Here is a 27,553-nt window from a genome sequence, read left to right as displayed (position 1 = left end):
CTAAAGCATTTGACAGGGCTCGCTTTGAACACTTAGTCGAACTCAATGGGATGAGGAATCCTGAATAACTGGTTTTTCATAAGAATTTTTGTAAATAGTTTACTGCTTTTCTTAAAAATCAAAAAACAAAAAAAAATTGAAAAATCAAAAACATAAAAAAAATAGAAAATCAAAAATGAGATTTCACTGTGTGAAAAAGAAGAAATGATAGTACATCAGCAAGTTAGACTGTCACACTGAAATTGAACATAAATTGCTTAAGTGTGGTAGCAGCTTCATTATATGATGTACCAGTAGGCGAAAAGCATGAAATAGTCAACTTACCAATGTGATATAAACTTAAATGAACTGAATACGAGTGGGGAACACATTAGTGGTGTATGGTTTAATAACCTTAATTCTTGCGTTGATAGATTGCCAAAATCTGAAGTTTTGGGTCTTTTACTGTTGTTTCAACTAGGGATATCTTGGCTGTCTGTCTGTTAGAACTAAAATTGTACAGGACCCCAGGAAAGATAGTCACTTGGAATTAGCTCATTTCTATTTGAATGTCTGTATATTTCCCGATACACACAATTTTGATCTGATTCTGAAATCTTCTCTGAAAAAAGTCGTGTACCTCCTCTGCTGCATCCAGATATATGCTGACCTGGAGGTGCTAGGCAACAACAGCTTCTGCTGCATCCAGATACATGCTGACCTAGCTGTACGTTGTCGCGCTATAGATCTATTACACCCGAAAGAGGCCCTCAAGTGCCCAAAAGAAACCCAAGAAACCTATATCAAACTGAGAAAATCTCATTTAATCTGTATATTATACCATCTCTACTAAAGATCTATTCTGTTCTCTTCTCAGCCTATTCCCAGTTAAGATTTCAGAAATCTGGATTGGACTTGTGAAATATGTGGTAGGGAAGATACTTGCATGATAGAGTGTGCTGTTTATATTTCCAGGATTTGATTAGTATTTATTTGAGTGTTCATAGTTAAACAATCAAAACATGATAACACATATTATATGCAGATCTAGACACCGTCATGATATCTTAATGGATGACATCAGTATACTCACCTACTACGATGAATCTTTGTGCATACCTTGATCGCGGGGGTATATCCTGAAGTGGGACACACTAGTATATCAGTAATAAAATTACCTTAACCTATCATACGGTAATGGTACTTGAAATGTTCATGCATTTTGTTTAAGTGGACAAACATACTGGTAATCGTCTTGAACTGCTTTTCATGAAAAATTGAATAAAGAATTATCTAATTGTGTGAAACAGTTTGATTGTGCTGATATGATCTTCTTACCAGTGATTCTCACAAAAATAGAGTGTTTATTGTTTTCGTTATTTACTTGCTTTCAGAAAATATGAAAATCCAAAAATAGTGTCTTTTTCTGTTTAAAATTCTTAACGTATGGAAAACTGTTATTCGTGGAGGAATTGTTACTGATAGGGGGAGACGGTGTTAGAAAGTGAGTTCAAAATTTTCAATCAGGCAGGTTCTTATATGTTGAACAAAAGGTTTTGCGTGTTGGTGATGAAATTGAAAAAGCTTAATCTGTGATACAGTTTAACTATCTCTTGAAAAATAATAATTTATTTCACTTATGTTGAAAAATTCTTATGGTTTTTCGAGATGTTTGTTTTATAGTATACAGATTGAAGCAGTGTGTTGGTGAAATGTTGCTGTGAAGTGTGAAGATGAGAGTTTGATTGGATGTATGGTAGAACCTCCTTTCTACAATGCAGACAAAGTTGAAGAGTTGAAGATTGTTGTGCAAATGCTAAACTGGAGTTTTCTCAAACGCTAACGTGTTGAAGATTCGGTGATTGGATGCATCAGCTTAGGGGGAGTCTGTTGCTGACAGAAGCTATTGAAGCTGAAGCTATCCAAAGACCAAAGTTAGTGCAAGACTACTTGAAGATTGCAAGAAGACTGAAGACAAAGTTTTGACTCAAGACAAAGTTTTTATGAAGCTATTGTCAAGGGGGAGTTTGTTGGTGCATATTTGTGACAACAGCTTAGATTTGGTCTTTGGATATCTTGTAATGCGGGTTTAGCTTTGTAATAGTTAGTTGTAATGTTTGGGCTAACTAAACCCAAAGAATTGGGTGATGGGGGGCGAATTAGGCCTGTCCAATTCGCAGCCCATGATGTTTGACCTAGCCCAGTTGTAAACCTTGTGTTATATAAACAAGGTTAGACATTAAGGTTCAGGTTAATCGGTTAATCAGCCAAAACAATATTTGAGAGAGTAATTTCGTGAGAGTGCTTAGGGCTTGGACGAAATTGTGTTGGTTAGGGTTTAGATTGATTGTAATACGAAAGTTTGATAATCAATAGAAACCCGGTTTGATTGGAATTGCTGTTTCTGTTTTCTACACGTTTTCTGCTTATTCTGATCAAGAGGATTCCGCACTCTTGATTGGAAAGACGATTCTGTGAAGATCCATAGACATCAAGGGGACCTACATTTCTTGGGTTTCTTTTGGGCACTTGAGGGCCTCTTTCGGGTGTATTAGATCTATAGCGCGACAACGAACAGCTAGGTCAGCATGTATCTGGATGCAGCAGAAGCTGTCGTTGCCTAGCACCTCCAGGTCAGCATATATCTGGATGCAGCAGAGGAGGTACACGACTTTTGTCAGAGAAGATTTCAGAATCAGATCAAAATTGTGTGTATCGGGACACATACAAACATTCAAATAGAAATGAGCTAATTCCAAGTGACTTTCTTTCCTGAGGTCATGTACAATTTTAGTTCTAAACAGACAGACAGCCAAGATATCCCTAGTTGAAATAACAGTATAAAGACCCAAAACTTCAGATTTTGGCAATCTATCAACGCAAGATTTAAGGTCATTAAACCATACACCACTAATGTGTTCCCCACTCATATTTAGTTCATTTATGTTTATATCACATTGGTAAGTTGATTATTTCATGCTTTTGCCTACTGGTACATCATATGATGAAGCTGCTATCACACTTAAGCAATTTTGATTCAATTTCAGTGTGACAGTCTAACTTGCTGATGTACTATCATTTCTTCTTTTCACACATGATATCTCATTTTTGATTTTCTATTATTTTTTTTTATGTTTTTGATTTTTCAATTGTTTTTATTTTTGATTTTTAAGAAAAACAGTAAACTATTTACAAAATTCTTATGAAAAACCAGTTATTCAGGAGTCCTCATCCCGTTGAGTTCGACTAAATGTTCAAAGCGAGCCCTGTCAAATGCTTTAGTATAAAGATCTGCCAGGTTATCTTCTGTGTCGACTCAGCACTTTGAACCACAAATTAAATCATTTAATATATATCAATCATCAATCTCACACCCCCTTCATGTGCCTAGAGCAGCCACTATCAACATAAGTTGATAATCCTCCTTAGCAGCTCCTGCACACACTAACTTAGAAATTAGTTAGATTGGGGGACCCAAGCCTTAATGGTCTTGGGTCGTCCAAATTCACCAACTATTTGAACATCCATCCAATATCCATTACTCCTAATTGGAGTCTTGGATCTCAGACCTGTTGATGGAAATGGGTTTTGATTTCCATAAGGTCTCTGGTCCTGAGGGTTCCTATATACATTTGGACAATTTGACCTTTGGAAATTTTGATTTTGAAACCTTGAATTTTGATTCCAAGAAGCATTATTGTTGTAATTTCTAAAGCCATTGTTATAAAAAGTTCGACCACCATTATTCTGGTATCGATTTTGATATTGACATTGACTTCTGAAATTATTAGAATTAAAATTGTTCATTCTTGGTGAACTGCTTCTAGGTCTCTGATATCTGCCTGGTGGAGATCTAGGCTGAAATCTAGGTTGATTTCTTTGAAAACGTGGAACTTGTGAAGTTCCTGTTCCAGCCTTATCTACACCAACAACAACATTTTGTGGTTGCTTAGTAGCAGATTTCTTTGGAGAATTTGAACCTTTCTCCTCACTATCACCACTCTTCTCTGTTAATTTCCCTCTCTGTTTGTCACTCATTTGTGCTTCACCATTTTTGTTAGGACAGCAGCTAGCTACATGTCCCTTAATGTGACACCGGAAGCACGATCTCCTTTTCAAAGACTTCTTAGCTGGAGTCTCTAAGGTAGATCCCTTATCTGATGGTGATGTTGCCTTGGAAGAATTTTGTTCAGTTTGCTTTAATGATATTTCTTTGTTTTTATTTTTAGCAAACTCTACATTTGATTCTTTTTCAATAACAGCAGTTTCATCTTTCATATCACTACCTTGAACAAAATTAATATTTTTAACAAAAGTTTGATTTTTGCTCTTAGGAGGTGAATTTTTCTTTTTCAAAGATTCCCTGTTATTGTTCTTCCTAGCATCACCATTCTCAGACCCCTCACCTTGACTTGATGTAGATCCGAAACTACTTGGTGCAGTTGACATATAGGCTGCTAGCTCATCTTCATCAGGGAGGAAAGAATGGTCATGACTAAGAGGAGGTGGGACTCTTCATTATATCCCACACTAGTCTTGTCATTACTCTTCTTTAACCCACCCATCATGTGTTTCATAACAAAAGACGAATCTCTGAATTGACTTAATTTCTGTTCAAGTTCAATAATTTTGAGTTGTGCATCTGACAACTCTTTGCATTTTTCAGAAATCTCTTTTGTTTTCTCAGCCATCATTTCGTGAGCTAAGTCTATTACTTGAAGTTTTTCGTTTAATTTGCATGTTAAGGCTTTGATTTCACTTTCATAACCTTTTATCTTCTTCAAGTATAGAGATTCATTTCTTTTAGCAAAAAAGTTTGACTCTTTTATGCTAGACATCTCGCTCACCAGACTTTGATTTTGAGTTGACAACCTGTCAACTTCACCCTGTAGTTCACGACACCTCAAACACACAGAATTAGATTGTACCTCTTTCTCATGAACTTCTGTGGTTTCATCAGCAACAACCTTTTCAGCTTCACTCTCCTTCTCTACTTCAGCATCCACTTTTGCTTCAGCATTCTCCACTTGAGATTCAGCATCACTCACAGTAGTTTCAGCCTCATCAACTGGCACTATCTCTGCCATGAATGCCTTAGTGGCGCATTCATTTCCCTGATATCGCTTTTGTAATGCATCCCACATATCCTTTGAATTTGTGTAATTTGTGAAGGTATGCTTGATGCTATCAGGTAAGGATGACTTTATTGCAGCTAAAGCTCTCTTTTCAGCTTCATACACTTTCTTATCAGCCTCATTCATGTTCACGTAGTCTGTTCTACGACGTCTGCCCTCAAAATCATGTACTGGGTTTATGTACCCATCTTCAATACATATCCACATGCGTGCATCCTGAGATTTAATGAAGGATTTGAAGCTGTTCTTCCATGTAAGATAGTTCTCCACCTTCATCATCTTAGGAGCATTCAAGTTGGCCATGTTCGACATTTTAAACGTTGCAGACTGAGAAAACCGTACAAAATTTTTCCGAAAACAGTGGTTACCAAATTACACCTTTAGAATCGTCTCGAAAAGACGAATCCAATGATATATAATGTCAAAAACCGATTTCGGGATCTTCCAGAGTCAAGGAATCTAACAGCGCAAACAGTTTAGTCAAATGAGCTACGGATCAATTTCTATTTTCAAAACACTGAAACTTTTCCGACGCTTGCCAACTGAAATTCCACCCCTGCTTTTAATTTCGCTAGGATTAAGTTTGCTAGGTTAATTTCGCTGGTTATGATAATTTCGCTGGTTTAGTTCGCTTAACTAGTCAATTTCGCTGCCTATTTCGCTGGTCAAATTCGCTATTACGACGACCAGTAAATTCGCCGAAAACCGTTGTAATTTCGCTGTGGAAAATTACACGGTCACCAAAGTCGCCTTTGGATTTAATTTCGCCGGTAAGTTTGCTGGTTAAACTCGCAGATCAGTCAAATTCGCCCAGTACAGCTAATTTCGCCCAGTAACTATGGAAACTCAATCTGTTCGAATTTTTTGATGATTTTCTGGATTCTGCTAACACAAATATGCAAAATCAAAACACCAAATCAGCAACTTAAAACCGAAAATTATGAAGAACTGATTGAATAAACACGAAGAACACGAAGAACAGTCTTCGAATCTTCAAGTCTATCACCCAAAATTCTTCAAAACTATCAACCAAAAACAGTCCTGCAAACCCTAAAACCTGCAAAACTACAATCAAACAAACCAGAATATCAAAACAGCCAACAAAATTCGAAAATCAGAATCAAACACCCAAAAATTTTCGAAAATTTTAAAACCCTAATTTTCAGATTTCACCAATTTCGAAAATCCTTCTGCCAAGCACAATTCTGAACCGAGCAATCAAGAGCCTAATGCTCTGATACCAATTGTAGGTCCCCTTGATGTTATGGATCTTCACAGAATCGTCTTTCCAATCAAGAGTGCGGAATCCTCTTGATCAGAATCAGCAGAAAACGTGTAGAAACAGAAAACAGTAAATCACTTTCAAACCGGATCTTTATTGATTATCTATCAAACTGATTACAATCAATCAAGATCCCCCACAAACCCTAAATTCGTCCAAGCCTAGTGCTCTCACGAATTCTCTCTCACAAATACTGTTTAGGCTGATTAACTGATTAACTGATCAACTGATTAACCTAAACCCTAAAGCCTAACCTTGTTTATATAACACAAGGTTTACTATTTGGGCTAGGGTTTGCAACATGGGCAAAGCCCAATTCGTTTCCCCTTGACCCAAATGGGTTTAGTTTAGCCCAAACACTATAATCTCACTATTACAAAGCTAAACCCGCTAACCGTTTATCGTTTAACTAATTACAAGATATCCAAAGACCAAATCTAAGCTGTTGTCACAAACATGCACCAACAACACAACACTAGTGCTCTTTATATACTAAATCCCAAGTGTTTAGATCATCTACAGCTGTTATAGAGGCTCCTAGGATCACCCCAGGTGTCCTAGTGGATTAATAAAACCGTTAACAGCCCATGGTAACAATCCAAACGAGTTTAAGTCGGTTCTATAGCTGAAACATACATCTGTCCAAAACTTCTGCCCAGCGACGAGCTTACAGACCATAAGCAAAAACTCTTGCGGTCCGTATCCACTCCTTACGGACCGTAAGTGCAAATGGATGCGGTCCGTAACCAAACCTGAACTGCATCACCCAGTTATAGCCTTGCGGACCGTAAGCTTTGGACCATACGGTCCGTATCCGATGACCAAAAGACAAAAATTTTGAGAATTTTATATTTGATCATGCAACTTTTAAAACTCGAATCTTCAGACATTTCCAGCAGTAATAGTCCATATGATAAGACCTGCATTGTTTAGATCACCTTGCCATGCACTAGTGTCCCTTGGATTCCTTAGAAATGGCCATTGCATGAAGATTTTTCGGTTTTTGGCACATGTAATCTTATTTCTTGAAAGTTGAACAAATCATCACAAATTTAACCGAAAGCTTATGAATTCTTTATCAGACTTTCATGGGAATGTATTTATATTTTACAAAGCTTTGGGAACATTAAAAGGTCACTCAGAGGTAGAATTAACATGTTGACACGTTTAATCCCTGTAGCTTTATAATCTTTCGATTACATTCACAAACGGCTTCTTATATTCACTTAATCATCGATTAAGAATATATTCTCCACGTACTGTCATTCAGAGGCTCAAGTTTGGCATGTTGACACTTTTAGTCCCTTCGCATACTTAATTTCACCGTTTGTCGACTTTAGTCCTTCAAACTCAATTTTTCACATAATTAGGGTTTAGGTCACGTGTCTATACATAATTGGACACGTTTTTACGTGATGTTACAATGCAATTGTAACAAAAATTCGCATGAGATAAGATAGCCAACACTTCTTGTATTAGAGTAAAATGTGTTGGGCGCGCGACCATTACAAGTACAGATAAAAACTGCGACCGTCTACATGTAACATTTTCTAAGTTGTTGAGCATTCCAGGTTCTTGGAACTTCTTTGTTCTCAAGTGTGTGTAGCTTGTACGCTCCCTTCCCGAGGACTTCATCTACAACGTAAGGCCCCTCCCACTTGGGAGCTAATTTTCCCGGTTTCTCGGCGTTGGACACCTCGTTGTCCCTTAGGACATAGTCTCCGGGGTTGAACGTGCAAATTCGGACCTTACTGTTATAGTATTTTTCCAGTTTGGTTTTATATTTTGCTTCATTAATTGTCGCTATCTCTCTTCTTTCTTCTAGAAGGTCTAGGTCCAACCTTCTTTCTTCCTCATTGTTGATCATGTTCATGGAGAGCATTCTTGGGGATGGCAGGCCAATCTCTGCCGGTATCACGGCTTCGGACCCATAGACTAGACTGAACGGTGTTTCTCCGTTACTTGTCTTTGGCATCGTCCTATGGGCCCATAGAATGCTGGGTAGCTCGTCAACCCAACCTCTTCGCTGCGTCCCCAACCGTGCTTTGGTACCGTCCACAATACTCTTGTTCACCGCTTCAACCTGACCCTTTCCTTGTGGGTGCGCAACCGAGGAAAAGATGTGCTTTATGTGCAGCTCCTTGAACCAACTTTGGAGATCTTCTGCAGCAAAATTTGTTCCGTTATCGGTGATGATTCTCAGGGGCAGCCCGAATCGACAAATTATTTGTTCCCAGATGAACCTTCGCACTACGGTAGATGTGGTTGACGCCAGCGCCTTTGCTTCCACCCATTTTGTGAAATAGTCTACCGCGACTATGATGAACTTCACTGCTCCTGGGGCTTCTGGAAAAGGACCAACCATATCTATCCCCCATTGTTGGAACGGCCATGCCGTTGTTACGGGGACTAGCTCATTTTTTGGGCGCATCGTTTTCGGGGTGTGTCTCTGACAACCACTGCATTTCCTCAAGACCTTGACCGCGTCTAGATGCATTCTGGGCCAGTAATACCCGGGGTTCATTACTTTCGCTACTACCATTCTTGGGCCAGCATGAATGTCGCAGATGCCCTCATGTACAGTAGTTTGCATCTTCTGGGTCGACACATCTCAATAATGGCCTGAGGTACGATTTCCGGTACAAGATTCCATCAACCATCTGGTAATGCTCGGACTTGTACTATATTTTCCTTGCTTCAGCTTTGTTTTCGGGTAGTATTCCAGACTGGAGATACATGATTATCGGAGTCATCCAAGACGTCGTTCCCAGTTGAATGACGCTCACTTGCCTTAGCGGTACTGACGGATTGCTTAGAACTTCAATGCGCACATCCTTGGCTAGGTGCTGGAAGCTGGTGGATGCGAGTTTGCTTAGTGCATCTGCTGGTTTATTCTCGCTCCGGTTGATGTGGTGCACCTTGTAGGAAATGAAGTTCTGTAGCAATGTTTTTGCTTGGTCTAGGTATAGCGCCATCATGTCTCCTTTGGCATCGTACTGGCCATTGATCTGCCCTGCTACTAACATGGAGTCCACATGCGCCTCTATGTGTTTGACTCCCATCTTGATTGCTAACCTCAAACCAGCAAGAAAGGCTTCATATTCGGCTTCATTGTTTGTGCTCTTGAAGTCTAACCGGATGGCGTACGTGAATTCATGTTTTTCTAGACTTACCAACCTAAGTCATGTGCCTGCGCCATCCTCGTTTGACGCGCCATCTGTATACAGTAGCCATGGTTCTTCCGAATGTTGCCTTTCAGCTCTTTCCATTGCCTTGCATTCTCTGTCTTTGTCATCTGGTACCTCTGTCAGGAAGTCTGCCAGTACTTGACCCTTGATTGCTGGCCTTGGCCTGAAAACCACATTGTGGCTTCCCAGTTCTATGGCCCATTTTGCCAATCTTCCTGATATCTCCGGTCTTGCGAAGATGTTGCAGATGTTGTAATTTGTTAAGACATGAATGACGTGGTTGGCGAAGTACCTGCGCAATCGTCTTGATGCATGAATCAATGCCAGTACCAGCTTTTCCATTATGGCATACCTCGTTTCTAGGTCGTTCAGGGTACGGGACACATAGTACACCGGCGTTTGTATGCCTTGTCGATCCACGAGTAGAACTGCTCCTACTACTTTTTCAGATGCTGAAAGGTACATGACCAGCGGTTTGCCCTTCATTGGTGTAGTGAGTGTTGGTAATCGTATGAGGCAATCTTTCATTTCTCGGAAAGTGTGCTCCGCCTCAAGCGTCCACTAGAACTTATTTTTCTTCACACAGTTGCGGAGTGTTTTGATAAATGGGAAAGACTTCGCTGCATAGTTGGCAAGGAAACGGTTGAGTGCTGCTAACCGTCCAGCCAACTTCAGCATATCCTTTATCGTCGATGGTGAAAGTATCCGTTCGATCGCTTGCACCTTTTCAGGATTGACTTTAAACCCATCTTTTGTAACGATGAAACCCAGGAAATTTCCTTCTTCCATCCCAAAGGAACATTTCGCTGGATTTAGCTTGATATTCACCTCGAGCAATGTATTGAACGTTTTTTGAATGTTTGCCAGCATCATACTTTCTTCTTTGCTCATGATGACCAGGTCATCCATGTATACCTCAATGTATTTGCTGATAGCATCGCTGAACGTTTCGTTCATCAATCTCTGATAAGTTGCACCCGCATTCTTTAAGCCAAAAGGCATTTTTGTATAACAGTACAGCCCTGTTGGTGTGTGAAATGCAGTTTTGTCTTCGTCTTGGATGGCCATCTGCACCTGATGGTATCCTTTGTAACAATCAAGAAAACACTTCCACCTGAACGATGCTAGGGAATCGATCTTTTCGTCAATCTCTGGTAAAGCATAACAATCGCGCGGGCATGCCTTGTTCAGATCTTTGTAATCCACACACATTCTCCACCCGCCATTTCCTTTAGGAACCATGACTGGGCTTGCTACCCAAGTTTGGTAACGAACCTCTCTGATGATGCCAGTGTTTAGTAACTCTATAATCTGCTCTTGCATGGCGTCATGCTTTATGTCTCCCAGATGACGCTTTGTATGTACCACAGGTTTGGCATTCTCCGAAACATTCAGTCTGTGCTCTGCTATGTGCCATGGAACACCAACAATATCAGCCGGTGTCCAGGCAAACACGTCCATGTTCTCAAATAGCAGCTTTTTTACCGCTGCGCGCGTGAGATCTGACATTGCTGGACCCAAAGTGACAGTTTGTTCTGGGTATTTGTTGTTCAGTATCCATTTCTCGGCTTCTGTGCGCGGTGCGGATTTGCTTGCTTTTGCTGGTCTGATTTCGTCAGTTGCGAGGACTTCTTTGCTCGCGTAAATTATTGTTATCCCTATCTCTGTTGGGAACCCAACAGTTGAATGTGGCGCTGAACAAATCATACTAAAATCTCCTTGGGACTCTCTTCCCAGGAGGATATCATGTCTTGAGCTTGCTGGTAACACCATGAAGGTAACTTCTTCTGTTCTTGAGTTCCTTCCATCCGAGAGCAGCACCGGGAACAATATCTGGCCGAGAGGAAAAACGGCCTCGTTGCAGAACCAGTTAGTGGATAATCTACTGGTTCTAAACGCGCTTTGTCATCTTGGTCAAATTGATTAAAACGTTGTTCGTAGATGATATCTGCGGTGCTCCCTGGATCAGTGAAAATGTAGTCAGTCTGATAATGACCTATCACGCCAGAAATGACTATAGGTCTTCTCTCTCTTGGGCCCCTAATGTGCACAAAATGCAGCATATAAATTACATCAACTGTGGCATAAAACTAACCCTTTTTTAGTACTAATGTTGGAAAAAGTGTGTTTTTGTCTTCCTTTTGCATTTTCAAGATTAAATGAGCTCAAATGAACAAAAGAAGCAAAAAGGCAGCTAAATCTAACATAAATACAAGAAAAGGAACAAACGTGGCATGCCCGACCCCCCGACAGCATCTTCCCAAGCAAAACAAGAGAACAGAAGGTTGAACACGCCCCGTGCTCAGTGAGCACGGGGGCGTGCCCAGCGGACACGGGGCCGTGGTCAACTCTAAGATTCGCAGAATCTAGGGAAATCTTGATAGTACAGATACGCTTCCGCACGCGGGGTCGTGCCCAGCGGACACGGGGGCGTGGTCAACTAAGGCAGACAAACTGCAATTAATGAAGAAAGTGAAGGAGGATGGAGAGGGGGTCGTGCCCGAGCTGCTGTTCAGGCTATAAGTAGGGGTGCTTGGCTCATTTATAAACCATCCCTTGGCACACCACCTCTCTCACACTTCACCCACCCACCACCACCATCACAACACCATCATCCACCACCATCATCCATCATCCATCATAGAGTGTGTGAGTCGTCTCGGGATCCAAGATTGATCGTAAGAGTTCTTGACAATCAAAGGCCATGTTTGCCTAAGTCTCTTACATCACTTGGTGAAGACAAGTGTCTAGTGTAATACTTTTCATTTTTAATCTTTTCGCACTTTTTATTTGGTCATGTATTAATGACTTTAATAACTAGTTTCTTATGTTGAAGGTGAATCTTCCTTATCATTTGTCCGTGGTGTCTTGGCGTTATTTTACTGTCTATATAAAATAAAAGATTTTCACCATTCATATCTCCACGGTCTATATGGAGATATGTTGGCTACCTGGTCGGGTGTTAAGGGAATGGTTTGGTAAGAGTCTTGCCTTGTTCAGTGTATAGATCCTGCAAGGACCTGGGTCAAATTTAGTAGGACCTCCTTCAATACCCACCAGTATTGGATGGCCGGGGTCCAAACTCTTTGATCCCCTCATATGTAAGCTACTATTAAAACTTTAACCCGGCTACTTAGGACTGTATCCCTGCTGACTCAGACTACTTAGCCGAGGGCAACGTCACCTTCAAAAGAGGGGCCTACCACATTATGCATTAATAACTTAATTAATTATCTTTCAATAATCCCACCCTTTAGGATTGTATCCTTGCTGACTCAAACTACTGGGTTGGGGGTAATGTCACCTTCAAAAGAAGGGCCTACTACAATAACTAAGATATCTCTTAAAAAGTGCAAAAGTGCGGAAATAATCAAAGGTTACACTAAACACGAGTCGGATCCAAGTGATTCATCTTGTCTATCTGTTTTTATTTTTGTTTTATTTTTTAGCATTTTAGTTAGTTTTATTTTTCTAGTTTAAAACCTTTTTTTCTAACTTTTGATTTGATTAGACGTTGAGGATAAACCGGTATTAAAAGCTCTTGTGTCCTTGGATGACCTCGGTATCTTACCAACACTATACTACGCTCACGATAGGTGCACTTGCCCATATGTGTGTTTAGTGTTAGTAAATATCGTGTTTTATTAATTTAAAACTTGGCTAAAAAGTGTTAAAGGGCTTAAAATATACATTAAAAACTATACGACACTTCACACGCATCAGCCCCCTCGCACCATGGGGAAAACAACTTGTTTTTCGCACCAAGAGTCATCTTGTGTGCGCTTGTTGTAATTCTTTCGCGATCTCCGTGGACCCCCTTGAATCATGTGAGTTTCTAATTTTCGAAGTTTTTTGTTGTCTGGGCCTTCTTCCCTTCTTTGAATTTGGCGATTATCACACTTTCCCCCTTTTACCAGATGAGTGAGCCTTCCGTCTCTCAGAGCTCTTTCTATCTCTTGCTTTAGGCTAAAGCAATTATCGGTCAGGTGACCTATATCTTTGTGGAATTCACAGAGAAGATTTGGGTCTTGACCCCTTTTGTTTCACATCTGCAGAGGAGGTTTGAACTGGTGGTTCTCGGTTGACAAGACCTCGGAAGGGGTCTTTGTCAGGGGTGTCCACTGCTTTTCCCTGTTTTCTCTCTTAAGCTCTTTGCGATGGCTGATCTGGTTGATTGTATTGCGCGCATCTTCTCTTATCGGGCTTCTTTCTTTGTAACCAGATGATCTCTACGATTGGCCTTTGCCTTTCTTGTTGCGCCGATTATTTTGGCTCTAATTGTAATAACGGCTGTCATCGCCGGTCAATTGTTTATCGGTGCGCGCAATTATCTTTGCTGCTTCGATGAAGGTGTCCCAGTCTTTGGGGCCTCCATCTCTTCCTTTCAATCGTTTGATCAGGTCCTTACACTTTACTGCCCTCATGAAGTGCGCTCGCATCATCTTCTCACCGACATCTCCGATTTCAAGACATTCCTTGTTATATCTGGTGATGAAATCTTCTATGCTTTCATGATCTTTCCTCCATATATTTAAGCAATCAGCTGGATCTCTGGTATGCCTACGCTGTTGGGAAAAGTAAGGAACTTGTTTCGAAAATCAATCCATGATTTAATTCTTCCTGCTGGCAGGCTGTCAAAACATACGCGCGCCGCGCCGACAAAGGTTTGTGCGAAAAGATGACACCAAGTTGGTAATGTCCACCCACCTGTGGTCCCTGCGCCGTTGAAGACTTGGAGGTGGTCGTCAGGGTCTGTTAAGCCATTGTACTTGCCCACATTGTGTGGTAGTTTTGTCTTATCGATATCAGCTGTTGCAATTTCTCTGATGAACTTGGAGTTCTCAGCTATGCCATCTGGGCGATAGCTCAACGAGTAATCATGTTCTGCATTTGGATTATACCCCGCGTGCTTGTGGGGTTTGTACGCCTCGTGTTCTGGTGGTAATCTGCTGAATACCGTGCTTTCTTTCTTGTACGTCGGGTCATCTTCTTCGTTGTAACTATTCCATTCGTCGTTTATGTTGCGTGGACCTAAACGACTGTGCACTGACCTTTTCTACTGATGAGTATGTTGCACATAATTGCTTTCCGTTTCACCGTAAGTGTCGCGCGTATCGTGCACACTTTGCCTTCTGATGGGTGCTTTCTCAGGATTTAAGTTCCACGCATTGGTCTGCTGAGGCACGTGAGTGCTCGGAGGCCTTTGCGGTGGAGTAACAAAAGCGGACTGGTTAGCTTGCGCTTGGAGCAAAGCTTGCTGTGCCCTGAGTTGCACATAGACAAGGTTCAGAGACACTGTTTGTTCGGCGTACCAGGAAGCCAGAGTTTTTCCTTCGGGTAGCCCTAAAAGTGCCGAGAAGTTCAACTGTGTTTGGACCGATGGTGCTGAAGGACCAGCCCCATGGTTTGGTGTTGGAACTTCCGGAGGTGTTTAGTTAACTCCTACTGGTGGAGTTTGGAAAGCTACTCCGTTTATGGTCTGATTGATAACTCTAGAAGTGCTTCCAAAGATATCAGGGAAATCGTTGTTTACTCGTCCTTCTCGGATGGTCTCGTTCCCTTGGACTCTTTGAACGTGAGCGGTGTTCGAAATCAGTTCGAAGGAAGAGACTTCTCCGTCCACTTGAGGTGAAGGGTTTGGTTCAGTCATTTTAGAGAGATTTTTGAAGAAAAAGGATATGAAAGTGGTTTGCAAAAATTGCGGTGGGCGCCAATGATGAAACACTGGTTAACATCGATGGTTAACTAGCTGGATTGTCTCTTACGTGGGTTCAATCTCATTCTCTACTCGCCAATAACTAAGGTCCTGCAAAACAACAACACCATTAGCTCGTTAAGAGGGGAATATGGGGGGTTTCCCTCTTAACCGGGCTCCGGCGTGAGAATAAGTACTGCTCTGAGGAAGAAAACAGTGTGTGTTGTGGGTGAAAGTGAGGAGAATAGAATGGATAACCTGAATGATGAAGGGTCCTATTTATAGCCGGAGGGTGAAGGAGGGAGGAGCAACCTTGCCAACTGTTATCGGGCGCCAGCTTTCCGACCAAGGGGAATATCCTCTTGGTCTCCTCTGCTGTATCCAGGATAGTGGTCCACGTGGCGCGCCGATATTCATCCATGCTGGAGAAAACGTACTGCTGTTGTCGGTCTGCTCCCAGATTTGTTGCAGGTCTACATGGCGCTCGATGACTGGTGACACGTGTTGTCCTTTCTGTCGGAAGGAGCATCTTTGGTGCCACCTTGACGTCTTCCAGAAGCTTCTGGATTTACTTGCTGATGTAGGCGTCATGTTGGACTGAAAAAGTGGTGTGGTCCCTGCCACGTGGATATGGAATTGGGACCATACCTCTTCAATAATGATATATAGTTTTTTATTATTTTATTATTTAATAAATTATATATGTATTGGTTTATTATTATATTTACGTATTTTTCTTTTTTTAAACATATATTTCCTTTGTCTTTTTTAATAGTTGCTTTTTTAACATATATTAATTTATCGATTAATTTGATACTTTCTTTAATAAGTTAGGTTTATAATTTTTTTTCTAAAAGCTTAAGTACGTAGTTGTGCTTGATTTCTTTCCCTGATACTCCGTTATAAGTTTTGTTAAAAATGAGGTTATATTCAAAATAAAGTATTTATTTGGTATTATAAAATGGTACGATGTTAAACTAAATCATTCTAATGGTTTGACTTTTTAAACAAAATGCTTTATTTTCGAATCACGTTTGTTTTTACATTATCATTTGCTCGGTTTCGACGCAACGCGTGATATAAAAAAACTAGTAAATATTAAATGTCATTGTTAAGAAATAGACTATAGGTTTCAAGAGAAAACCAGTCAAAATGGTATAGTTACGATAAAAGTAAACAACTGTGATAAAGTTTTGTATGAAAAGCTTGACCAAAACAAAATTGATGGTCGAAACGCGATGATTATTATTTAAGAATAAATGTAAAATATAGCACATGGAAGATTATTAAGGATCAAAATGTTGAAAAATTAGATGGAATTGATTGTTGGAGGTTGGTGACTTGGTGATGTGCCAACAGCAAAAGCAAATAAAATTAAATTGGGTATTTGGGTTGCATTTAGAGTTAAATGGGTTTCATCCAAATTTTCTTGGATTGGAATTGAAAAATAAAAATACTATGTGTTGTGCTGCCAATGATCTACATCGGTTTCGGGTTCTCAACTGGAATACCATACCTGGTTCATACCCATAGGGTAGGGTCGGGTTCAAGTTGTCAATACCTGGGTTTGGGCTTTTGGTGCACCTCTACCTTCTAGTTCTATTGTGTAGGTTTTGGATTTCAGGATGTTGCATATAGCTTTCTAAATCGTGTGAATTATTTTTAGATTAAATTAATGTATATACGAAATCAGTTGTTGGATAAGATGAGTTTTGTAAATAACAAGATGTTCTTCACTGTGAAAACGAATTGATAATATTGTTAGTCAAAATAAAGTAGATCATCTTCTTTCTATAGAGGTCAATCATTACAATAAATGAGGTGACACATTGCAACTTTTCATGAAAGATTATAATAGTTGTGGTATAAGCGGTTATAGACACTTTGCAAATATCCGTTGTATAAGTAGAGAGTCTTAGTATCGATGCCTGTAGTTACCAGTAATGACGTTAGTGGTAACAATAGATGATGGATATTTTTTGCATGTGCATTGGTATGTTGTACGTAAAGCTTTGGTATTTGTACCTTTGAGGGGCAAGTCGCAAATAATCACTCTTGCAAAATGCAAAAGAGAACATGCAAAGATAGGTAGTTACACACTTTATTTTATTTGACATTTTAACAATAAGTAGTTTCAATCAATCTTTTAATCCAAAATAATTCTTGTGTTAAATGTTCGCATAGCGACTCAGGTCCAAACAACTTAATGTCAGATTGTTCAACATGAGGGACATCCAACTCCTCTAACATAACGACTAGGATTAGATGCTTAACATAACGACTCATATGCTTTCACGAGGAATAACAACCCCATCCAAGACTAAAAACCAGCCCAACCGGTTCAACGTACTCATTTTGACCCGACCCATCCACTATGTAAAAAAAAAAAAAAAACTAATCTTAAAATATCAACCAAATCAAAGAAATTCAATATTTCTCACCATATGCACGAGTTCATGCATGTACACATCAAATGGGGCTAGCTATCTAGAACAATCAAATAAGTTTATTCACTCTTCTTTCTTCACAAACTTACAATTCCAACAATGAAAAATCAAGGGCTCTGCACACGTGAGTCTTTCGACTTGTTATCATCAGACGATGGTCGGTTTTCAGAGTCCGACACCCGCACCTCTTCAATCATTCTAACAACTTCATCCATGGTGGGCCGCATATCCGGGACCCGCACTACACACGCCATACCAATCTGCAACATCTGAACCATCTCCTCTTCAATATTCTGAAACTTCATGAGCTCAACATCAAAAACCTCAGCGGTCCATTCTTCGCGCACCACCGACTGAACCCACCTCGGGAGATCCACCATGTCTTCTCTCCCGGGAGATTGAATCGGTTGTTTACCCGTTAGCATTTCAAGGAGGAGTACACCAAAGCTGTATACATCTGATTTATGGGTGTGTTTTCGGGTTTCGAGAACTTCAGGGGCCCGGTATCCGACAGCATGGCGGGAGGAAGGAGCGGGGAAGTTCATGAGAGGGGCTAAGCCTATGTCTGCGATGCATCCGAGAGAGTCTTGCGTGACGAGGACATTTGAGGATTTGATGTTTCCATGAGTGAATTTCGGGCCTCCAACTGAATGAATATGAGCAATGCCTCTTGCAGCTCCCAGCGCAATTTTGACTCGGGTTTCCCAGTCAACCGCAGTTCTTTCAGTGCCCCGGTTTCCTGCATATTTTTATTGGATTTATTGAGCTAGAAATAGGATGTTGTGCGTGTGTATGACATTAACTATGATTACAAAAACTCTATTAAAATAATCTAAATCTTTGACGGGAGGATTTAAGAGGTTGTATGCATTGAAAATAAACCCTGGGCGACTTTCAAACATGTTCCACCCATTTGACTTATTCCCTTTTACCTAATTTTTAATTGAGTAAAATGCCATTTTCGTCCCTATGGTTTGGCCCGTTTTGCTACTTTTGTCCAACGGTTTGTTTTTCCACATCTGGATCTAAAAGGTTCACATCTGGATCTAAAAGGTTTGAAATCCTGCCATTTTCATCCCGCTCATTAACTCCATCCATTTTTCTTTGTTAATATAAGGGTATTTTCGTCTTTTTTGTTAACTTAAAGGGCATATCAGTCTTTTTCACTTTATGTACAAGCATTTAGCATTTTGCATAATGCTAAAGGTAACCTGGCTAAATTGAAAAAAAAACGACTTGCCGTTTAAGTTAGCAAAAAAGACAAAAATACCCCTTGAATTAACAGAGAAAAATGGATGGAGTCAACGAGCCGGATGAAAATGGCAAGATTTCAAACCTTTTGGATCCAGATGCGGAAAAACAAACCTTTGGACGAAAGTCGCAAAACTAGCCAAACCTTAGAGACGAAATGGCGTTTTACTCTTTTTAATTTGACCCATTTGAGATTAAACCCTAACCAAAACAACCCATTCGAAAGTGAACGGGTCAAAATTACTTGATTTCACTAGAGCATATGAAGGCCAAAGTACAGGGAAAAAAACATACCATGCAGGAGTGTCAATAAGCTACCCGCCGAATAATAATCATATACAAGAAGTTTCTCATCCTTCGAGTAATAATAAGCACGAAGCGGAACAACATTTTGATGCTGCCCGACTCTCCCAACAATCTCCATTTGCTGTTCAAACTCTTTCTTTCCCACAACTACTTCTTTCAACCGTTTTACCACCACAGTCGTCGACTCTTCCAGAACCGCTTTATACGCGGTCCCAAAGCTACCTTTCCCGAGCACCTCAGCAGACGCCCGTAACAAGTCCTCAAGATCAAAGTTATACGAACACCCTTCAAAGAAAACCAGCTTGTTCTTTTCGGGCTCTTGCACACCACTACCGAATTCTTCTCGGGGCTTGTCACCCCTTCCAGTCGAGCTCTTCGCTTTAGTCACACGACTCGGGTCGCTACTCTTTTTCTTCATACAGCAGAAGATTACGATAATTAGCAGAAGTAGCAATGCGGTACCGCCTCCAGCTGCAATCGCGATAATAGCCCATAACGGAAATTTCTTTTTGGAGCTATGTTTTTTCGGGCTAACAGGTGGAGAAGAAGGAGGTTGTGAACAAGGATTTAGCGGCAACCCGCATGAAAACGAGTTGCCGATAAACGATGAGCTCGGAAACGTTTGGAGGGAAGACGGTATCGATCCATTGAGATGATTGTAGCTTACGTTCAAATGTTTTAGTCCCGGCAGTGTAACATTGGGAACAGGTCCGGATAACGAGTTATTTTGGAGGTTTAATCCGTTAAGCTGTGTTAAGTTCCGGATTGAATCTGGGATATGTCCGGTGAAAGAATTGAACGAGAGATCCAAAACGATCAGACGGGGAGGAAACGAGGATGGAATGTCGGAGGTGAAGTTATTACGTTGAAGGTAGAGATAACGGAGCGAACGGAGAGAAAGAAGATCAGACGGTAAGTTTCCGTTAAGGCGATTTGATCTAAGGCTTAGAATCTGTAACGCGTCGAGTTTTCCGAGTGTGTTGGATGGGACGGAGCCTTTAAGTCCAATTGCTGGAAGCCGAAGAGCGAACACGCGGGTGCCATCGGAAGTGCAGTTGATGCCTACCCACAATGTACAGACTGCGGTGCTGTTGCTCCAGTTGAGCTTCGGACCGTGGGGTACAGCATTGGCGAATGCGAGGAGAGCTTGTTTATCCGAGTTCAAGTCGGCACATGTTAGCGGCAGAAGAAAAACTATCGAGAAAATTAACTTGACCAGCTGAGCAGAGCAGAGTCGTCCCATGAGGATTCACGATTTACCGCTGATCGCGATGCACGTGAAGTAATATTCCTGGTTTAGAACATCATTCACAGAACAAATTAGATGACAGTTTACAAACTAAAAAGGTAAATACACAAATAATAAGAACATTATGAGACAATTTATAAAAGTTACAACCCTGGTGACCGTGTAGACACAACGGTGCCAGAAATCCTGGTGTCTTGCTAATTCATTAAGGACTCATAAAAATCTGGATAAAATGGTATACAGTTAACAACACAGGAAAAATCAATTATTATCATATTGCATTTCACTTCCCAAAGCACCATTGCTCCAAAAAGGATAGTAAAGTTGGGAAAAAGCAAGAAGCAAAAAAGGTACCAAGGGAAACTGGAAAGATAAAAGGTGTAACATGTAATTTTTGAACAAAAAGAATTAATAGCTAAAAGGAAAGGAGGCATTTGTTTTTTTAAAAGATAAGTGGGTTCAGGATTCCATGATGTTGATAACCTGATAGCATTACTTTATAACACCATGAATCAAGCAAGCTTTAGAACATCCATAATAGGGCGCCTTTTAGCTCACGTGGAGGAGAGAGGATGGGCGTTCTTGTGCAAAAACGCACAAAAACGAGTTATGTGAAGATGCGTTTTTTGAGCTGTTTTTGGCTGTGAGAGGGGCAAAGCCCGGGCAGGGTTGACGTGACTGGCGGTTTCTCCTATTGTAAATGCACTTAGGGCAAGAAATCATCAAACATAAACTCACCACCGAACTCCTCGGTTGCTACAAAATCAGCTGACAAAATCTGCAGAATTCTACCTGCCTCAAGATTTTCTATGACTATCATGCTAATGGTGAAAGGGCATTTATCTCTACCACCTAACTTACTTTCTAAACATTTAACCATATCATGTACATTAGGTTTAAGATTAGTTGAATCTGGTGATCCACCAAATTTAACTCCAAATTTTCTATGATTACCTTATAACAATTTACCTCTGTTTCACTACAACTACAATTTACCTAATACCTAATAACATTTCAAGTGCATAAAACTTTCAAACATTCAGCTACCAAATTCATCTCAATTTACTTCAGATCAAGCATTGCCTATTAGCTTTCCACAAATTAACCTATAAAAATGACTAATTTATCCTTACATATTCAGATTCTAAATGCACTCTTATGAACAATTTTAACCTAAAATTCACAATCAAATTTCCAAATACATGAACATCTGACCAAATTCACACACACATTTAACCTAACAAATAACACTCTTCACCAAACATATTCAAATCACAACAAAATTTCATAAAACTAAATGAACTTTGAAATACACAATGCACCTTAAATCATCACAATAAACTTCTCCATCAGAGCTTCAAACTGCACATGAATCTCTGCAGAACAAATCTGCTGGCATTTTCTTCACAAAAAAATTGTCGAGATCAATAACAACAACAGATCTCAAGAACACAAGTTACGCAGCAGAAATTGACTTTAAAAAGGGGATTTAAAACGAACGAATCTCATGTGGCAATTGAATTACACGCAAACGAACATCATATACTCCACATTTGAGCTGGATTGGGAATATAATATTCGAATTGAAGTAGAATATACAGTGTGAAGAACACGCAGTATGTGTGTGTGTGTGTGAGAGAGAGTGCAGTACACATGATAATTCCTTTTATGAGAGGGGTTTAATATAAATATATAATTAGAAGACTGTTTATATTATCTTTAATTAATTTGCATATAAGGACAGTTGTTTTAATTATTGGCATTATAACTACCCTGTCAGTGTAGTTGTATTTATGTGTTTGGTATCTTGCGGTTTTATTCCTAATTTCAAACAAGACCCTACATTAATTACAGATTCCATATACTTTATTTTCCTTGGTATTTAATCACTAACTAGTATTAAGTTCTCTGCGTTACGGCGGGGGCATAAACCATGCCAAATAGCACTATTGCTATACAGCTATCAGCAAGCAACAACACTGAAAAAGCTTGTAAAAACAAAATAAATAAAAAGGAAAAAATAACACCGAACGAAAAGCATATGTAAAATCGTTGAATCACGCATGCCCGTTGCGGCATGATAATGCGAAGAAATTAGACTGAAACGTAAAAACATAAAAGAATAACTAAGTCGATCTAAGACCACGCGCAATGCGACGAACCTATCAAACGGAGAAAAATAGACGCGTTGTGACAGTCCTGTCAAACGGGAAAAAATAAACGAAAAAAATGTTGAAACCCACACGCAGGTTGCAGCGTGTTCACTCGCAAAATTAGAGCGAAACGTTAAACGGAAAATTTGCAAAAGATGAAAAATACGGGGATCAAAGTTGAAAATAAAAAAAGTTGGGGATAAATTGCAAAAGATAGAAAAATTTGTGTTAAAAGTAAAAAAAATAAAATAAAACCAAAGATGTTAAAATGCAAAAAAAAATGAAAAAATTTGTATTAAAAGTGAAAACTCAAATTTTTCTTTTTTTTTTAAAAAACTCCCAAACCTTAGAGCACAACTCTCTAAAACACCAACATGTTACAAATGTTTTTAATTAGATTAAATGAACAATTTAAACCTTAAATGTAACAATAACATAATTTTAAGTGGGGTAAATGATATAAGTAAATTTATAACAATCCATAATTAATTTCACATTAATTTCATCTAGGTAAACGACTAGTGGAGAAACTATGAATCGGAGGAACGGTGAAAGGACGTAGGGGGATCAATTAACATCCTTGAACTTCTATAAATCGGTTTTGTTACTCTTTCACTTAAACTCTTTACTTACTTGCTTATCTTATTGATTATGTAACTAGCTAATATCACAAAATAAGTATATTTATTTAATCAATGTGAAGGCTAGCTCATTTAGTAGAAACTTTTGCTTTTTAGTGGAGGTTCTAACCCAAAGAATAGATTAGAGTTCATTTTATTTAATTTTGAAATATCTAACCATTGCCATTAAGAAAAATTAGAATTTCTTTTTGGTTGTTCGAAAATGAGTGGAGTACAAAGAGAATATATAAACAGCAAACCTCGTACCAACTATTTTTAAGAAGTGCTCTATAATTTCAATTATTAACTTAACCTCTTTGTATTTGTATTATTTTTTTGCTTTTTTTTAACGGCTTGTATTTTTAATCAAGCTCATGTTTTTCACTTTTATTCGATAAAGCGTATAGAATTTAGGTATCAACCTTGCTTTGAACGGCAAATATTATTCATCTACTTTACACTAATAAACTACATCTTTGTTTAGGTTTAAATCTCGGACCTACCCTTTAAAATGCATGTATCTCTACCAAATAGGCTATTAATTCAATTAAACGATTCATTATTTTCCCAACAACAACACCAATAGCAATTTTTTCATATATACATACAGAGATGTTCATTTCTCAGAAGAGGATTTTAGTATGACAAAAAACTTAAATCAGTCATTCTTTTATTAGTGGTTCATAAAATTATAAAGCTTTTACTTTTTTTAATATAAATGTGTATGTTATATATATAAAAGTTTATTTGTCTTTTTAACATTTAGGTGGTGTTTGTTTTTTGGGCGAAAGCTCTTCTGAGCACTTATGTCTGCGTCGCCCAGACCTTTGGGTCCTACAGCTTGTTTGTTTTCTCGCGGACCTTTCATTAAAAAAGGTATGCGAGATCTCTTCTTGATGCAGACATCAACCCATGTCTTCTAACCTCTTCAAACCTCTTTTCCTTCTTCTCCCTCTTCTCCCTTCAGCCGACACCACCTCCTCTGCCACCACCTCCACCTCCTCTACCACCTCCTCCGCCGCCTACCTCCACCTTCGACACCACCACCACTGTCGGGTTCTTGCCGGAAACATCATCATCATCACAGTATCGTCCTCAGCCGTCACCACCCCTGAAAAACTACTGGTTACGGCGTGAACACTCGGATCTTAAGAAGATCTAACAGAAATGAAGGAGAACAAGGAAAGAGCTTGAAAAGTTACCGGAAAAACTACTGGTTCTGCCGTCGTCGGAGTTCCGCCATGGCCGTCACTTTCTTTTCTGTTTCTCTCTCTTTGTCTCGTCATCGCACCACCACCAGGCGGTGGTGGTGGTCGGCTGATTGCACAGATCGAAAAAGGGGGTGGGGTGTGTATAAAGGATGAAGGATGAAATGGAGAGAGGATGGTTGTGATTGACCGATCGAAAACCACCACCGTTGCTACCACTCATCGTTCCATCTTCTCAGATCTTCAATGCGTGGGTTGAGCAGGAGATGATGAGAGGGAGATGAAATGGGGTGTGGGTTGAGGAGGAGATGTTGTCTGTGTGTGTGTTGTGAGAAGAGAAGGTTTTTGTAGAAGTGAAAAAACAAACCCTCTTCTCCTTGCAGACTGCAGACCTTTGGTTCACCTATTTTCCTACAGATGCCTGCAGATGTGGTCCGCAGACTGCAGACCTTTTGGGTCTGAAAAAACAAACACCACCTTACTTTTTTCCTACATATGTGCTAGATTATGTGTACGAAATATTTCTACACATTACTTGCACATATGTAAGTTGTATAAGTAAACGAATTTCATTCATATATACATATATATAATTTTAAGATAGAAGAATAAAGGTTATATCTCAACAATTTTCTTACATTTATAATCTTTTTAAGATTTGTAAAATTCTTCTTAAATGAATGTTCCTACAAACGTGTGTGCATATATATATAAACGGGATTAGGAAAAAACGGTTGGAAGTGTAAAAACGGTGAGAACGGATCCTAGACAAACACGCGGCGCGCGATATAATCAAGGCGTAGAGTTTTTTGTCTTTTTATTTTTTTTTCAATGCATCTCACACACCGTTTCTCATTTGTGGCGTGGAGGATTTTTTGGCGTGTAGTTAAAAACAAAAACTTTTTGGCGTTTTATTGTTTTTAGATCTTGGCGTTCATGGCGTTCCCAAATTCATCATAGTTCATTAATAATTCAAAACATTACAACTAAGACGAAATCAAACTAAACTTATATTCTTCTGCGGATGATATTACATCAGAGATGTACCCATCACTTTGCTCATCACTTTCTTCAGAGTCATCATCATCTAGGTCATTGGCGTATAACGCCATCAACTGGTTTAGCCTGCCTCGCATCCTAGATTTAAACATAATCACAATCCTGGGTGTTACAACGTGCGAAGGTGCTAAATCACGGAGTTGTTCAAGAAGGCGTAGTCTATGTGTGTTCAGCACTTCGTCCATCGTCAACGAATCCTCCTCCCCGTTTTGATAAGTCACTTTCACTGTCCTTCATTGTTCATAACTCCAACTGTTACTGTTGGTAGATCAAAAACATCATCATCATCATCATCATTATCTGCTGGAAATCTTCTTTTCAATCTTTTTATTATTGTTTGAGTCCTTTCACACTGGTTGGTTTCACTCTGACAAAACTCTAGCCCCACTAAACTGAAAATATGGTTCTTCCTGAACCTCAACATCCTGACTTAAGGCCTTCCTCTTATTGGCGTTTTGGGCATTGCCGGTTTGCATATTTATTGTTACTCTAAACCACTCTTTGCCTATAAAACAACATTAATTTCCATGACGTTTTAGTTTTTTCATGGCGTTTGCACAAACATTTTCCACACATAACTTTTACATGGCGTTTGACACACTCGCAAACTCACAGTTAGTAATAAAAAATGATACATGGCGTTTAATTACACAAATGATACATGACGCTTAATAACACAAATGATACATGGCGTTTAATAACATAAATGATATGTGGCGTTCAATAAGACAATCACAAATGATATATGGTGTTTAATAACACAAATGATATATGTGAAATGGCGTTCTCATACAGTCAAACAATATTATACAAACGATACATGTATTGTCGTTTAGTAACAAACTATCAAAGTATATACATGATATATGACGTTTAACAACACTTCTTCACAGACACTCGGTTCTGCCTTTTATATGGAGTTTTACAAACAAACATTATAAAATTGTTGGCGTTTCCAACTTAATAAATCGCATAAAAAGTAACCATTTGTACCATGTTTTTGTTGTTGTCTTCTTTCGTTGCTCGGTTGTTCTTTGGCGTTTTAGAGCAGGTGACTCCGGATTCCACACCCATAGAAACTGCACATTTATTGATAAAATTAAAACGCCAAAAACATCATAAAACTAGCATAATGTAAATCAAAGTTAATTCACTATGTTTTTTGCCTCTAGATCTTGTTTGATCTTTAGACGCCATAATATTGTGGTTTCGCATTTTCTAGGGTTTTGGCGTTTTTCGTTGGAATTGGGGAGGTTTGTGACAACTCGACCTTTCCACTTTAAATGCACGTTGACCTTGACCATTGACTTTGACTGTGTAGTGTTGATTGATTTGACTTGTAACTATGCACTCGATGTTAATATGAATCGTATTGTAATTATTTCATGGTACGTGTATGAACTTGTTTAGAAAAACTTAGATCGTTTAGCACTTGAATGAACTCGACGAATCAAGTGATTCGCCAACTCCAACCTTGACGAAACAGAAGCCTGTTTCGCCAGCCCACTCTCGACGAAAAACAAGGTGATTCGCCGGCCCATCAGTTTCGCCAAGGCCCATTAGCGGCCCAACACATTACGTAACTATATACCGGATTCCCTGTTTTCATTCGTCACTTTAGCGAAAACAGGAAAAACCCTAGAACCCTCTTGTGTGTGACGGCAGCCAGGCGTTTCCCCAAGCCCTTAGCGACCTGCTCATCGTTCCTCCATCCCGGTTAGTGCGTGTTTATCAAATCGGTTCCATTGATGCTTGATTGTTGTTACATGTTGTGTACATGCTTGTTAGATTTCTGGAATGAATATGAATAGATAACTATCATGAATTCTTGTTATGCTCTTGCTATGATTAACAGTGAATGGTTATGATCTTGACGAATCGATTAAGATTTAAGCATGATGTATGTTGTTGTTAAACTGAATTGACCGATATATCAAACAAACGGATGATGCTGAATCTAATACCGTGATTGTATGTGAAC

General features: G+C 39.5%; 2 protein-coding genes across 3 annotated transcripts; both read right to left on the bottom strand.

Annotated features, from left to right (window-relative positions):
- Positions 1–9,077: 9,077 nt before the first annotated feature.
- Positions 9,078–9,458, bottom strand: LOC110944949. The gene has a single exon (XM_022186593.1). The coding sequence runs from the start codon at positions 9,456–9,458 to the stop codon at positions 9,078–9,080; it is 381 nt and encodes a 126-aa protein (XP_022042285.1).
- Positions 9,459–17,660: 8,202 nt separating this feature from the next.
- On the bottom strand, positions 17,661–22,191 carry LOC110865784 (probable inactive receptor kinase At5g58300). Of its 2 annotated transcripts, none has more exons than XM_022115104.2 (3): positions 21,855–22,191; positions 19,272–20,574; positions 17,661–18,465 (listed from the first exon to the last, which is right to left on the bottom strand). In XM_022115104.2, the coding sequence occupies exons 2-3, from the start codon at positions 20,524–20,526 to the stop codon at positions 17,834–17,836; spliced, it is 1,887 nt and encodes a 628-aa protein (XP_021970796.1). In that variant the 5' UTR covers positions 20,527–20,574; positions 21,855–22,191; the 3' UTR covers positions 17,661–17,833. The 2 variants fall into 2 exon arrangements, with proteins under 2 accessions (XP_021970796.1, XP_021970797.1); XM_022115105.2 differs by lacking the exon at positions 21,855–22,191 and adding an exon at positions 20,683–20,704.
- Between the last annotated feature and the right edge of the window lie 5,362 nt (positions 22,192–27,553).

This window comes from Helianthus annuus, chromosome 6, assembly GCF_002127325.2.
Source record: "Helianthus annuus cultivar XRQ/B chromosome 6, HanXRQr2.0-SUNRISE, whole genome shotgun sequence".
In the NCBI taxonomy this organism is placed as follows: domain Eukaryota; kingdom Viridiplantae; phylum Streptophyta; class Magnoliopsida; order Asterales; family Asteraceae; genus Helianthus; species Helianthus annuus.
This window is presented reverse-complemented; position numbering and strand designations above follow the sequence as displayed.